This window comes from Staurois parvus, unplaced genomic scaffold (assembly GCF_062004578.1).
Source record: "Staurois parvus isolate SC_StPar_1 unplaced genomic scaffold, SC_StPar_1.0 ptg000090l, whole genome shotgun sequence".
Classification (NCBI taxonomy): Eukaryota; Metazoa; Chordata; class Amphibia; order Anura; family Ranidae; genus Staurois; species Staurois parvus.
Genome location: NW_028317886.1, coordinates 9,071,560 through 9,088,231, shown reverse-complemented (window position 1 = coordinate 9,088,231; position 16,672 = coordinate 9,071,560). Strand labels below are relative to the sequence as shown.

Below are 16,672 nucleotides of genomic sequence, written 5' to 3'. Positions count from 1 at the left end.
ATATAGCAGTACATCTGTGAATTTATACCATCAATGAAATGCAGCTCCCTGACACCAGCAGCACTCATGCAGCCCCACAGAAGGACACTGCCACCACCATGTTTCACTGTAGGCACCATGCATTTTTCTTTGTACTCCTCACCTTTGCAATGCCATACAGTTTTGAAGCCATCAGTTCCAAAAACATTTATCTTTGTCTCATCACTCCAGAGTACAGAGTCCTGGTAGTGTTCTTCTTTTTTTCCAGCATGGGCCCTGGTAAATTCTAGGCAGGCATTTTTGTGCATGGGCTTTAGAAGAGGCTTCCTTCATGGATGACACCCATGCATGCCATTCCTCTGCAGTGTGCACCATATTGTGTCACAGGAAACAATCACTACAGTTTGGCTTTTTACTTCTTTAGCTAACTGCAGTAAACGTGCATAGCAAATGTCTCTGTGAGATGGTTGCAGTTCCATCTTTGTTTTATTTTTGTATCACTTTTGCTACAGTATTCTGACTGATAAGTAAAGCTTTGCTGATTTTCTTGTAGCCTTCACCTTTCTTGTGTAAAGAAATTATTTTCCTTCTCAGGCCTTGTGACATTTCTCTTCCATGTGCTGTCATTGCTGAAGCATGAAATGGGAAGGGGTTTTCTTAGTTAGGTAATGCTCTTTTATAATCACCTGTCTGCTGGACACCTGTTTGATGAATAATTAAACTCACCTCTAGTTGAATTCTTGTTACTTATGCAGGCCATAGACGGGATGTTTATCGGCCGAATTGTCGGCCGATATGCACACCGTTAGTGGGGCAATGTTGTCGGGCGATTTTTGCGGTTCTTTTCATTTCTTTTTATCGGTCATGCTGGAAAATCTATGAAAAACGGACATTTTTCGTAAGCATTGGTGGCAGCAATGACCAATTTTTCGTTTATCGGACGACAATTCAGCCGATAAACGTCCCGTCTATGGCCAGCATAAGGATTTTGTTGTCTAAAATGTAGCCCTGCTTCTAAGACTTTCATTGGGGTGTATTCATTTTTGAAACATGGTCTTGAATGAATTTTTTAGAAAAAATACTTGTTTGTGTGTGCAAATTAACAAATCTTGTTTGCAATCAATGGTCCGCATTTGTGGGAGTATTTTGTTGTATAGTGTTCCATAGAATATGTTGATTCTGAAAGGGAAGTAAAGGTTTTCTGACAGATCTGCTGGGGTGTACTCATTTATGCTGAGCACTGTATATAAAAATGCATAAAGTGCCAATAAAGTGCAAAAAAGAGCCACGTTTTAACTTTATTTAACAAAAGTGAGTTGGCCAAGATCTCACTATAGTATCATTCATGGTCATCAAAAGTTTAAACTGCTGTTTTGAGATGCCAAGCATTTATTGTGTTTTATTCATTTTACTTACCTGTTAAAGCCTCTCTTAGGTTAGTGACAGGATGTCTTTAATATTTACCTGTCTCCAGAAATATTGCCTTTAACCCCTTAGAGCGTATACAATCTAATGTGGCTCATTCCTTAAAGATCAGAACTGAGCTAAATAAATATTGTCTAAATCAAGATTCATATGTATTCTTACTTTAATCTTAGACTCCTTTGTGCATTTCTTCAAATTGTATGTAATAATACAACATGAAACAACTCCTGCACTTCTGATTGTGCAGGGTGACTGGTCTTGTCCACCCTGCTATAGTTCTCTGCAGACAGCCTACAGGGGGAGGACCTGCCGGGTCCCACCTCAGCTCTGCTTTCAGTACAGGCTAACCACAGCATGGTGATGATGTTATCAGTACTTTTCCAAGGTAATATCTGGGTTTGAATAAACATTTGGTGCACATAAAGCAGATTTATATACTTTGTGGCTACTGAGGAGTATATTTAAAGAAAAAGTTTTATGCCTTGAGTTCTGCTTTATCTGTTTGCACCTGTTTTATTAATTCAAGGCTAAATCGCAGGAGCTACCATTATACCAAAAATGCTTTCTGACAGGGTTTTTGATAAAATTGCCCAGTGTCATTTTCAAAATACATTGTCTGTTTCTATATTCTTCACTAAGGGGTTGATTTACTAAAACTGGAGAGTGCAAGCTGTAAATGGTAACCAATCAGCTTCTAACTTCAGCTTGTTCAAATAAGCTTTGACAATAAGGCCCCTTTCACACGGGCGGACCCGTCAGTGGATCCGCTTGCTCAGCGGGGAATCTCTCCCCTGATCCATACCGAGCAAATGGATGACAGGTCTGTGTCCACTCCACTGCTGCAGAGCGGACACAGAAACAGCCCGCTGTCCTCTATGGGTAGTCGGATGGAAACAGACTGCCTCTCCGTTTCCATCTGACTGCCATCCGATCCGATTTGATGGACAGAAGGGGAATGGATCCCCATCTCTTTTAGGTGGATCAGATTGGATGTTGGAGGGTTGTAAAAGGAAACATGTCCATTTATACCCGCCACTCCATAGAAGAAAATAGAGGTTCTGATCAGGTCCACCTGAAAAACGGACAGGTGGCCCTGATCAGAATGTCCATGAGAAAGGGGCCTTAACCTGGAAGCTGATTGGTTTCTATGCAGAGCTGTACCAGATTTTGCAGTCTCCAGTTTTAGTAAATAAACCCCTAGGCATCTGGGATAATAAACTAAGCATCGACTTTCTAGCTGATATTTTTCTAATAAGTTAATGAAAGGAAGACTGTGATTTTCTGGTCTTACCAGCAGTGTGATTTTATGATATTATATATACAGTACATGGGGCGCCATGGCTTAGTTCATAATGAGAGAGTATTTTTTTTACAGTGACTTGGCACATAACAAAATAGAAGCATTTGATCCATCTTTACTGAAGGACTTGAAAGACCTGTCACAATTGTGAGTTTTTATGTAATCATTTTCTCTTATGTAACCTGCAGTCAAACAGTTTACATGATACAACAAAATATGTATTTATACTTACTGTGCTATGTAAAAGCTAAGTGCTATGTAAAAGCTAAAATGAAAATCCTTTGGCATCTCGGTTGGATCATATTGTTGATTTAATTACAGGATACTGAATTTTCTTACTGGGTTGATTTGAAAGCTATGATATTAAAGAGCAACTCTCAGAAATGTGTATGTGGATATAATGCACATAGGTTCTTGCTATGCTTTTTTTTGCAATTTTCTTTTTAAACCCTTAACTAATGGTTGCACATCATATTGTCAAAAGTTACCATCACCCCTATGCAGTATTGAGAAAATGTGATTTATTGTTGTTTTATTATATATTCTGACCTTTCCAGTGAATAGTACTGCTAATGCTACAGAAATTTAAGAAAATTGTGTGCATTCAACCTTGTGCCAGTGGTTTGGGGAATGTCCTTTTCTGTGCCGGCATGACTGTACTCCTATGCACCAATCCATGTCTATATGGATATGGTTTGATGAGTTTGGTGTAACGGAACTTGGGTGACCTATACAGAGCCCTGATCTCAACCCTTTCAAAACACCTTTTGGACGAATTGGAATACCAATTGTGATCCAGGCATTCTCATCTAACTTCAGTACCAAACCTCATAAATGCTTTTTTAGCTAAAATGGGAACACACCCCCAAAGACACACTTCAAAACACTATGGAAAATATTCCCAGAAGATTTCAGGCTGCTGTAGCCAACAGAGGAGTCTCTATGCCCATGGGTTTAGAAAAGAATGTCCAGAAAGCTCCTATAGGTGTGATGGTCAGGTGTTCACAAACCTTTGGCCATAGCATGTACCTGATGGCAATGCACTCTCAGACACTATATCATATGGGCTGGAAAATTCACAGTTTTTGCTTTTAACTGTGCTAATTGAAGCTCCCATTCCCTGCAGAATTTTGCAGGGAACCTTCCAATGTTGTATGCAACTTCTGCAACTCACATTATACTCCCAGAAAATGTAGGCTGCCCCAAATTAGGACAGTATTGGGCCAAGGTGGTAAGGACTCTCAATGGACTCTTAGGGGTGAATTTGCTGGTTTACCCTCTTACCTGTTTATTTGGGCATGTTGATATATCCTTAAATGATCAAAATGTACAGCTCACTGTCTTGTGGGCATTAATTATAGCCCATAGATTATTTGTCTTTAGGTGGACTTCCCCTTGGCCGCCTTCTCTTTGGATAATGGATAACAGAGCTTAATAAATACATTTCCTATGAAAAATATACTTATTATCTTAGGAATGCTACAGTTCGAGTTTGAAGCAATATGGTCCCAGTGGACACAGTATATGTATCCTAATTTTTGATAGGGATTATTTGTTGATTATCATGCTCTTATGATAGTTATGCTCTTCCTTGTTTTTTGTTCTGTTTTTTTTTATGTGTTGTGTTTTTGGCCTGTTTGTTCTGCCTTGCGAGGAGGGTGGTTCATTAATCAAACAACAGATGCCATGAGAGTTGAGGATTCCCATATTGTTAAAATAGCCACACACATTACAATCTGTTTCTTTGACCCTCTATGTACTGCATTTACCAACTATGTTTTGTAAGGGACCTTCTGATTGGATATAAATTTAATGGATTGTTCAAGTAGGTAATTTCAATTCATAATAATTGGTAACTACTATGGGAATTGCACAATTAACTATCTCTCCAGACAAAATTAAAAACTCTGTTTTGTAAGTTTCTAACAACTATTGTACATTCAAGAAAGCTCCTTTAAAGCCTTAGTATAGCTAAAATAATAAACCAGAAAATCAGCACAAGGGACATAAGTTTCACTCAGTAGGAAGTGTCCCTTGTACTGACAACTCTTTTGTTAGTAGAAATCCTATTCTGTCAAGACCCCCCTCTCCCCCCAGCTTAATCTTTTCGTGTGGTGAGGGTTAGTACAATTAAGGGGCTGTCACAGGCTCTCATCAAGAGTGCCCGACTATGCCTGCCATTTCTGCCCAGCTTCTTCATTAATAGAAGCCTTACTACAGCTTCTATAAATGAAACACGATCTAGAAATAGAGAAGGGGGGACCTTTAAATCATCTGCCCATCCTTCATTCTTAGATCATGTTTCTTTCATACAGAGGATACTGAACCATTGATATTGTGAATCTACCACAAATGGATGACGCATAACAATACAGAGGGATGGAGCATGAGCATCAACAGATAACTGTAGTTGAGCAGCAATTGGAGATGGCCACTGTTTCCAATCAAACTTTAACTTTGTATCACAGACATGCTTACTGCACAACTGGATTGAACCATACGGATAGATGATGAAACAAATTTCCCCAACTGTCTTATCTCCAGATTCCATGCTGCCATTGTTTTTTTTATAAAATAATAACTATGGTAAATAATCATTAAAAAATAAATAATATACTGTATTTATAAATTAAAATACATCTTATAATACCTGTCCAGTAAAAACAATTGTGGCTATGTAGTAGCCTAGGTCTCAGTGGAGGCCAAGGGGGCTAAGCTACAACAATTATGCTTGTTTATTAAACCAGGGTGGTGGTGTAATTAGTCAAAGCTGTGCACCTACCTGTCACTTCACAAAGGAAGATGCACTTGAAGACAGTTGAGGGTTGATTTACTAAAACTGGAGAGTGCAAAATCTGGTGCAGCTGTGCATGCTAGCCAATCAGCTTCTAACTTCCGCTTGTTCAATTAAGCTTTGACAACTAAAACCTGGAAGCTGATTGGTTTCTATACACAGCTGCACCAGATTTTGCACTCTCCAGTTTTAGTAAATCAACCCCAAAGCTGATACCTTGCCTAAAGCTCCAGTATCCCTTAAGTTCCTTTCACACTAATGCAATTTCTGATGCAACTTGAGTCACACTGTCAAGGAATGCGCATATCTATGCGCAGGCGCAGAACCCCTGTTAGCCCTGCTCATGGCCAATTAGCGAATGCGCGTGCGCAATTGCGCACACAGGGGTGCACCAGTGCGCAACGGTGAATGGGTGCCAGGCGGGCTGTTTAAGCTGGGCTAGTGCCTTGCAGTAGTGCCGTTTGGTCTATTACTTTTGAGCACCCGTGCATCCTGTTACCTGTGATTCCGTTGCTGATCTGATCTGTTCTTGACCCTGCTTGAACGCTGCCTGTACCGACCCCATGCCTGCCCTTTGACTATTCTTCTACCTGCGGTTTATGCTTACTCTGCCTGCTAGTTGCTGACCTGGACTGCCTGACCTTGTCTTAATCCGCTCCTGCACCTGAACTGGCTTATCTTTACCAGTATCTGGCTCCTGCACTTCTGCCTGTGTGCCATCTGCCAGTCTGCTCCTGCACCTTTGCCAGAGTGTCATTTGTCAAGCCGTTCCTGCACTTCTGCCAGTGTGCCATCTGCCAGCTGCTCCTGCACTTCTGCCAGTGTGCCATCTACCAGCTGCTCCTGCATTATTACCAGTGTGCCATCCACCAGCTGCTCCTGCATTCCGGACGCACATCAACATCCATCTGTAGAAGTCCTACCAGGCACACGTGCACCTCTGTGCTCCGGCACTCCCTTTTACTCTACCATGGCCTCTGAGCCAGAGCTGTAAGGGAGGCCTTCCTCTGCACTTCAGGTTCTACCACCAGGCACGTTACAGTACCAAACAGCCATGTCAGAACCTGAAAGAGGGGTCTCCCTGCTTAATGAAATCTGCCAGCATATCACTGCACTGATTCAGGCTGTCAAGAATCTTCAGGAAGGTTATACCCAGCTCAAGAGCCGCCTCCAAGCCCTGCTTGCACCTGCAACCTTGACCACTACAGCTTCCGCCATTTCTACGCATGTCAGTTATATTTTGCGTTTCAGCCCAGCACCTTTTCACTAGAAGCTAGCAAAGTGGGATTTGTAATCTATCTATTACAAGGGGAACCTCAAACCTGGGCTCATCATCTCTTGGAAAAGGAAGATGCCGAGCTGACTACCTTTAAAGAGTTTCTTCAATGAAATGATACAATTGCACAACTATATGATGACCCTCAATGTTCAGCTTCAGCAGAGGCGGCTCTTCATGCTCTTCAGCAAGGTTGCAGGGCAGTAGAGGACTATGTGACTGAATTTAGATGCTGGAGCTCTGATACAAGCTGGAATGATGCTGCCTTGTGCTACCAATTTTGCCTGGGACTCTTGGAACCCCTGAAAGATGAACTAGCCAGGGTGGGGGTGTCAAGTTCTTTAGAAGGACTAATTGACCTGTCAATTCAGACCAACCATAGGCTCAGAGAGCAACACCTTGTGAGATCCACTGGCCAGACCCGACCTGTAATCTTGGGAATGCCATGGCTTCAGGCACATAATCCTCATTTCAACTGGGCAACGGGAAGTGGACTTCCAATCTGCCTATTGTCAGGAGCATTGCCTGACAAGGGATACAGTTCAGACTTCCACACTACTATGTATGGACTCTGATAATGAACTTCACCTGATAGCTCCTGAAGTATGCCAGGAATTCTTGGATGTATTTAACAAGAAAGGAGCTGACACTCTGCCACCTCACAGATCCTATGAATGTCCCATCAAACTGTTACCTGGGGCAGAAATTCCTTTTGGTCCAATTTTTCCCCTGTCTGAAAGTGAAATAGAGGCCCTGAAAGAATACCTGGATGACAGCCTCAGCAAAAGATTTATCCAGCCATCTACTTCACCTGCTGGAGCAGGGATTTTCTTTGTGGAGAAAAAAGATCAGTCTCTTCGACCCTGTGTGGATTATAAAAAATTAAATAAAATCACGGTAAAAAATTGATACCCCCTTCCCCTAATCCCTGAGCTATTCCAGAGACTCAGAGCTGCTGCAGTCTTTACCAAATTAGACTTGCAAGGGGCTTATAACCTTGTACTAATTAGGGAAGGGGATGAATGGAAAACGGTTTCTGCACCCGGTTCGGCCATTTTGAATACCTAGTGATGCACCAGCAACGTGTCAGTACTTTGTCAATTACATTTTTAAAGACTTCTTGGACATTTTGTCATTGTCTATCTTGATGATTTACTGGTCATTTCTGTTTCTCTGGAACTACACCGTGTTCCTGTTAAAAAAGGTTTTAAGTCAGCTTTGACAGCATGGATTATATGCCAAACCAGAGAAATGCAAGTTTGAGAAACATAGCATCCAGTTCCTGGGATTGATCATCTCCACACAACGAATTAAAATGGACCCCCAGAAAGTGTCTGCCATCCTGGACTGGCCTGCTCCTACAGATAAGAAAGGAATCCAGCGCTTCATCGGCTTTGCAAACTTTTATCGGAAATTCATCAAGGGGATTTCCGCTATTATCGCCCCAATTACATGGCTAACCAAGCAAGGTGCATGTTTCTGCTGGTCCCCAGAGGCACAGGCTGCTTTTGAAAAGTGGAAAGGTCTATTTACTCCCGCACCCATTTTGAGTCACCCTGATCCAGCACTACCATATATCTTGGAGGTCGATGCCTCTGAAAAATCACTTTGGGCAGTTCTGTCACAGCACAAGGGGTTAAAAACTTTACTACATCCCATTGCATGCTTCTCACATAAACTCTCAACTGCCGAGAAGAATTATGATGTTGGTGACCGTGAATTGCTGGCAATCAAGTCTGTTCTAGAAGAATGGCGGTACCTTCTGATCTACACTGATCATAAGAACCTGGAATACCTGAAGACAGCCAAAAGACTGAGACCTTGTCAGGCCAGGTGGGCACTGTTTTTCTCCAGATTTGTGTTCCATATTACCTACAGACCTGTAGCTAAAAACACTAAACCAGATGCGTTGTCAAGCATGTTTGACGACCCTAAGCAGTCACCTTACTCAGATACCATCCTGTCAGCTGGGAAATTATTTTTGCAGGCAGACGTCTTCAATCAGATTAAGCAGGCATCTGTAGGAGCCTCCTCACCCCCGGGAGTTCCCCTGTCAGCCAAGGAAGGATTGCTATGGTGGGAGGACAAAATCTTTGTGCCTGAAGAACTCCGTTTAGCGGTGCTAGAATTGTGCCATGACAACCCCCTAGTAGGGCACTTTGAATCCACAAGACCACTGATTTGATTCAATGCCTGTTCTGGTGGCCTGACCTGGCCAAGGATTGTAAGTCATATGTGAATTCCTGTGTCAAGTGTACCTGTAGCAAGAGCAGCAGAAACAAGGCATGGGGTTTGCTCAGGCCCCTTCCAATCCCTGATAGACCATGGAAGATGATTGATATGGATATTATCGTGGAACTTTCACAAAGGATATGCTACTATTTTTGTGGTGGTCGACCGATTCTCCAAGATGGCCCATTTTCTGCTCATGAAGGGTACACCCTCTGCATTGGAAACAGCAAGGGTTTTTGATAGTGCGACTACATGGTACTCCTACCAATATCGTATCAGATCAAGGGGTCCAGTTCACATCCAGATTCTGGAGGGCGCTCTGCGAAACCCTAAAGATTGAACTTTCATTCTCATCTGCATATCACCCACAAACCAATGGGCAGACATAGAGAACAAATTAAACCCTGGAACAGTATATCCGCTGTTTCACATATTTCTCTCAGGAGGATTGGTTATCCTTATTGTCCTTGGCCAAGTTTGCAATAATGCTATTCACTCAGCAGCTAAGCAATCTTCGTTTTTTGCTAATTATGGATTTCACCCATCCTTTCTTTTTAATGAGCTACCGGAATCTGCAATTCCAGCTGTCCAAGACACCCTGTGCCCATTCACATCAGTGCGACTCAACACGGTATGATTTAAGAAACGTTTCCTCTGCTACTTGGTGCAACTGACAGTGCAACTTGTTCCCATAGAATAAACAAAAACACAATCACGTTGTATCAAAGTCACACTACATAATTGCATTAATGTGAACCGAGCCTCAGTCTATCGCTTCTTCTATGCATAACATAGTTACCCCAACAGTTACTCAAAAAAATAACAAAGTAGACTAATTGTATGTTTATTTTGTGTCACTTTAAGAAAGAAAATTTAAAGTATATCATGATAGTTCTTTGTCACCATTGTGCACTATTTAACTGTATAATAATATCACTTAATGTTTTTTTTATTTTTTTAATATGTACAGGAATATTTCCTACAACCCTTTGCAGAAGATACAGGCAGACCAATTTGATTATGTTCTTACATTAAAGTCCCTGTAAGTATAATTTAGGGTGAGGTGTTTTAAACTTTGATACTTTTCCTCAAATAGTGCTTTAGAAAACTGATCTGATGATTATTTTAACCACTTGCTCTCCTGAGAATTTCCCCCCCTTCCTGACCAGGCCATTTTTTGTGTTACGGCACTGTATTACCTTATCTGACAATTGCGCGGTCATGCAACGCTGCACCAAAATGAAATTTACATCCTTTTTTCCCACGAATTGAGCTTTCTTTCAATGGTATTTGATCGCCTGTGCGTTTTTTATTTTTTGTGCTATGAAAAAAATAACCAGACAATTTTGAGATAAAAACTATTTTTGACTTTTTGCTATTAAACATGTCCAGTAAAAAAAATTAAAAAAAATCAAATTTCATCATAAATTTAGGCCAAAATGTATTCTGCTACATGTCTTTGCTAAATAAAAAAAAACCAACACTTGTAATTTAAATGGGTTACAGGAAAGTTTTAGCATTTACAAATGGCGCTATAGATACTCAAAATTGTTTTTTATTTTATTCTTACTAATAGTGGCGGTGATCAGTGACTTATAGTGGGACTGCGGGACTGTGGTAGGCATTCTGACACTGGGTGGGAACTGACTTGGTGTCCCTGACATCCCCAGTGACACCAATACAGTGATCAGTGCTAAAAAAAAGCACTGACACTGTACTAAGGGCACTGGGCAGGAAGGGGTCAACATGAAGGGCGATCAAAATGTTAACTGTGTGTCTGTGCTTCACTGTAATCACACTGCTTTGGATGGCTGTGCAACGAGCTGACAGGGAGGAAAACTGTATTGTTTACATACAGTTCTCCTCCCTGTCAGAAATGCTCGGCAATCACTGGGCACCGGCGCATGCCCCCTACCCAGTAATATATGTGATATTGCACACCAGTGACACCCTGTAGCAGTATACCTGCTATAGGGTGGTTGGGAAGCGGATAAATGTTACTAAACCCACAACAGCAAAATCAGTCTGTGTACAGACTAAAGCATGCTTGTTATACTCACTGACGGGTTAATCCTTTGCACTGTGTAAAAAGGGTGTTTGATCCGGTCTTCTCTGATGCTTCCCTTCTTCTACTGTCTCCAATCCATCTGCTGATAGAACAGCTTCTCACCTTATATTCAAGTCCAAACACAAATGTATTCCAATTGTAAAATACTCACAAACCCATTGTGTTTCAGGGGCTTGTCTCTGCCACTATCATCAGGTCTTACGAGAAAAATAAAAAATAAAAATTATAACACATAGTTTAAAGAACTGAAGAACAATGACTTCAGAAATCTGGAGGAATATAATTTTAAAATAATACAGTGGTGATGATAGTCCACTTAATAACTACATATATTATATGGCACTAAAACTGGTGCTGCTATTAATAGTATTAATGGTTATTATGTGATATTCCACATTAACCCCTTCCCGCCGGAGCCTCCAGACCCTTTAAGAGTTTCAGTAGCCAGGAGTCGGGACGGGCTGGGTTTAGGGATCATGTGACCACCGTGACATGACACGTCATCACGGCAGTCACATGATCAGGAAAGGTCCCGATCGATAGAGCAGACCGGTACCTTTCCGTGAGTACTGGACATGTGTACTGGGAGCGTGCAGGGTGCGTGCTCTCAGCACATATGTTTTTTGTTAATTGCACGCAAATGTGCGGCCGCTCGGCATCTAGGCCTAGACGCCGGGAGGCCACACATTTGTGTGCGGCTGGCGTGAAGAGGTTAATCTCTGTATTAAGACTAATGTGGACCATTATTGATTCACAAACATTCCTATTTGTAGTACCACTGATTTTTAATATCATTATCATAACCGATTTAAATATTTGAAATCATTGTATTCTTATTGATTTCTGATTTCTTTGTTCTTTATCTCTATAAACTATATGTTATAAATTTTATTTTTACCTTTTCATATTCCACGTTAGTCCTGATTAAGGGAGTAGAGATACAGCCTCTGAAATGCGTTGATGTTGCAAACATTTTACAGTTGAATTATACTTGTGTTTGGATTGGAATATTACAATGTGGCCTTTCAATTCCTAATTACACATAGTTTTGCTGTCTGGCTGGGCCGAGTTCATTTTAGGACGGGACTAACAGAATTGCAGCTCCCATATTTGTGTGATCAATAAATAAGTGGGAATTTCATATACAGTAATACATTACTAAAGGAGGCATTATCCCTCATGATGTAATGCACAACAAAAGAATTTACATATGAGACTTTGTATATGCCTCCAAAAGTGCATAAACTCAAATTAAAAGATATATCCAATTTTTAACTTCAAAATCACATTAAAAACATGATTCACATACAACTGTGTGTTTAAAAACAATGCAGTACTTACATAAGAGGTCATAACTTCATCATCAACTTATGAGTCATCTATGGCAGTTGTAATATCAATATGGTCAATGTGGTAGGGTCAATGTGTTTCGTGGGAGCCCCTTCTTCTTCAGGACCTTATAGACATCATATATATCTGCATATGATACCAATACAACAACAGCTGAAAGTAAGCAAAATGTCAAAATGAATACATAACTTGAAAAGGCTATTGACACGTAGAAAGACAGAAGTAGAGAAAAAATAATTAGATGATGTGTGGGGAGGCCATTCTGTTTAAGAATTGTGCTGCAAGGTAATCATTTAAAATTTAAATGATGTGTTTTTTTCCTCCACTTTTCCTTTGTTAATATTAGTGATGGATATGATGAAATATGATTTATGACCTCTTATGTAACTAATGCATTGTTTTTAAAGCGTAGGTGTTTGTAAAATCATTTTTTAATGTGATTTTGTAGAAAATATTGGATATATCTTTTAATTTGAATCTATGTACTTTTGGAGGCATATACAAGGTCCCATATGTAATTTCACCCATGTACTGTTGTACTGTATTTATCTGTTTGCCTACTATTTTAGAAAATCAGGTCCTGTGTTTCTAATAGAAAAAGTTGCTCCTTTCCCTATTAGAGCAGATTGGACCACACTTTATAAGGGATTTTTGCCTTCCTTTGGATAAACTGCGAGTTTAAGTTGTTGTGCATTCAAGTTTTTGATTTAGCTTTCCATTGTTTTGATGGTGATCTCACTGGATATATGTCTTTTTTCAACTTATGTAACTACAGGTATGTTTCATTCAATAGCTCCCTTCCTCCCAAGGTTAACTATGTATCACTTGACTAATAATTACATCAGCTGTTGCCTCTGAAAAATACTTAGGTACATTCTATCTATTTTTACATACAGTAGGTACATTTACAGCTTGGTCCAATGTAACTATGCATATACCATACAAGTGGGATCCTTTTGGAAGCATGAAATCACTATAGTAGGCGCCAATACTGCAGTGATATCCACTAGTTTCTGGGTCTGATAAACCACAGGACCCAGAAGCTAGTGGAGATCCAAATAGTAGCGGCTCCTACTATAGCAATTTATAGCTTCTGGGGGCATCAGCCAGGTATGGCATAAGCATAATTACATTGCCCCAAGCTGAACCAATGTAAATATGTGAAAATATCCATACCTGGAATTAATCTCTAAAACATGACCTATTGGGAATAATTAAAGGCCAACCCCATTCTAGAGAATTGGCACTATAGAAAACAGATCTAGAATTGATAACTGCAGATGTTAAATAACTTAGAATTATGTGCATAGATTGATGTAAGTTCTCATGAGCAGGGCCCTCCTAACCTTCTTGTTTTGAATGGTATTGTAACTGTACTGTCTCCCATTACATGGTAAAGCACTGCACAAACTGTTGGGGCTATATATAAACCCTGTACAATAATAATAAAATAATATCTAGTTTCTCATTCTGGGGTAGATGAGTTAGCTTTCTAATCTCCAGACCTCAAATATACAGTGGTGGCTTCCAAGTGCACTTTTATTAACAGAAGTAATAGATGTTGGAAAGAGTAACAGAGGGACACCAGTGATAAATTTACAAGCAAAGTACATGGCATCTTAGCCAACTGTATATGCATAGGTTTAGAAAAGCTATGGTCACTAATAGATTTTTCTTTGTTTCCTACAGGAGTCTTGAGGGAATTGAGATCCCAAATATTCAAAGAAGAATGTTCATGCCGCTCAAAAATCTTACTCACATGTATGCAATCTTTTCTAAGATGACTTACTTCTATATAGCAACTGTTATAAAATACACAACACATGTATGGGTTGTCTGGATATGAAATATATATTTAAATCCTCAAACAGATAAAGTTCCAGAGCCTGTTGATTAGCCCACAGCTTTTTCATCAGGTATACAAGTACCCAAGTCTGTCTCTGCAGTATATCTTTGAGTTGGATTAAATTCAAAATAACCAAGCAAAGATCACAGTTATAGCTCATTCATACCTGCTGCAGCCCTTTTGACCCCTCTGAAAACTGGCCTTAAAGCAGTGGCTGGGAAGCGTTTCGGAGGGGATACTTTTTTTTTCACAGGGGAATGGACATTTTATAAGCAAATACAATGCCGCAGCCAGGAGCCATGCATTTGGTTTGCAGTTGTGGCGCAGCCCCATTAACTTGAATAGGTTATGTCTGACAGCGGTACTGACTGCCAAATAGGACAGCAGGTATAATTTTCCATCAACATGAAGCAAAGCATTGCTGGCTGTGGCATGTCTACAGCCCATAGCATCAGCAGGTTACCTTTTGGTGTGTAGTAAAACTACAACTCAACTTCCTGTTTTGCCTCTGCACATGTAAATGAGGATTTTGTATCTTCATTGTTTTCCACCTGTATGACCCAATTTACTGCTGTAGATGTGTCAACCATCACTACAATTGTAATACCCCAACACACATACTTTATTCCTGAAATATTCGTACTTCCCTCTGATGAGTAGGACAAATTGCTAAAAAGTTTTGATTTGTACAATGTACCTGTATTTTATTAATTTACCTTTCTATCACACACAGTTACTTTAAGAAGTTCCAATACTGTGGATTTGCACCCCATGTGCGCAACTGCAAGCCAAATACAGATGGTATTTCATCCCTGGAAAATCTGCTTGCAAGTATCGTTCAGCGAGTGTTTGTGTGGGTGGTTTCACTGGCAACCTGCTTTGGGAACATCTTTGTGATCTGTACACGACCGTATATTAGGTCTGAGAACAAGCTACATGCAATGTGCATCATTTCCCTTTGTTGTAAGTAATAAAGTAATACTTATTATGACACTTTGGTTTCAATCATTAATACTATTAATTAATTAATTAATTAATTAATACTATACTATTAATACTATTAATCATAGGCTTATTACAGTATTATATATTACAGTATAAAAAAGCAATGTGTAAAATGCAGTAACATGCAGCCAACAACATTATCACTAGAGATGAGCGAATCGAACTAGGCGAACCGGAATTCGAGTCGAATTTCAGGAAATATTCGATTCGTGTCGAAACCGAAATTTTGCCTACTTCGGGTGCGCGAATCGAACATTTCCCGATCAGCCGGCAAAAGTGTCCCTGCAGTGAGCTCCGCTATTTCTGACAGTTCTCTGACAGAAGGAACACATGTTTAGCGGTTGAAACATTGTATCTATTAGTTTACATTTAGGATACAGATGTTTCAACCACTGTACATGTGAAGAAGTTGTGAGAGAACTGTCAGAAATAGAGGAACTCTGCACATACACTTTTTGCCGGCTTGGAATTATTCTTCTTTTCATCCTACTTCTTCTTCTTCTTCATCCTCAGAAGAAGAGGATGAGGATGAGGATGAAGAAGAAGAAGAAGAAGAAGAAGAAGAAGAAGAAGAAGTAGGATGAAAAGAAGAATAATTCCAAGCCGGCAAAAAGTGTATGTGCAGAGTTCCTCTATTTCTGACAGTTCTCTCACAGCTTCTTCACATGTACAGCGGTTGAAACATCTGTATCCTAAATGGAAACTAATAGATACAATTTGTATCTATTAGTTTCCATTTAGGATACAGATATTTCAACCGCTGTACATGTGAAGAAGCTGTGAGAGAACTGTCAGAAATAGAGGAACTCTGCACATACACTTTTTGCCGGCTTGGAATTATTCTTCTTTTCATTCTTCTTCTTCTTCCTCATCCTCATCCTCATCCTCATCCTCTTCTTCTGAGGATGAGGATGAAGAAGAAGAAGAAGAAGAAGTAGGATGAAAAGAAGAATAATTCCAAGCCGGCAAAAAGTGTATGTGCAGAGTTCCTCTATTCTGCAGATACACTTAGAGGAGCTCTGCAGATACACTTAGAGGAGCTCTGCACATACACTTTTTGCCGGCTTGGAATTAATCTTATTTTCATCCTACTTCTTCTTCTTCTTCTTCTTCTTCTTCATCCTCATCCTCAGAAGAAGAAGAGGATGAGGATGAGGATGAAGAAGAAGAAGAAGAAGTAGGATGAAAATAAGAATAATTCCAAACCGGAAAAAAGTGTATGTGCAGAGCTCCTCTAAGTGTATCTGCAGAGCTCCTCTAAGTGTATCTGCAGAATAGAGGAACTCTGCACATACACTTTTTGCCGGAAACCGCTGTATGGAGTGAATGTCCCAGAACTGTCAGAAATAGACTATTTATGACAGTTCTGGGACATTCACTGCATACAGCTGTTTTAA

At 40.2% G+C, this 16,672-nt stretch overlaps 1 protein-coding gene across 1 annotated transcript in view; it reads left to right on the top strand.

Moving 5' to 3' along the window:
- RXFP1 (relaxin family peptide receptor 1) overlaps window positions 1–16,672 on the top strand; it is a 421,535-nt gene that overhangs the window by 367,029 nt on the left and 37,834 nt on the right. The window contains exons 12-15 of the mRNA XM_089670400.1: window positions 2,780–2,851; window positions 9,977–10,048; window positions 14,114–14,185; window positions 15,004–15,233. Coding sequence (XP_089526526.1) covers window positions 2,780–2,851; window positions 9,977–10,048; window positions 14,114–14,185; window positions 15,004–15,233 — 446 coding nt within the window. The remainder of the gene's footprint in view (window positions 1–2,779; window positions 2,852–9,976; window positions 10,049–14,113; window positions 14,186–15,003; window positions 15,234–16,672) is intronic.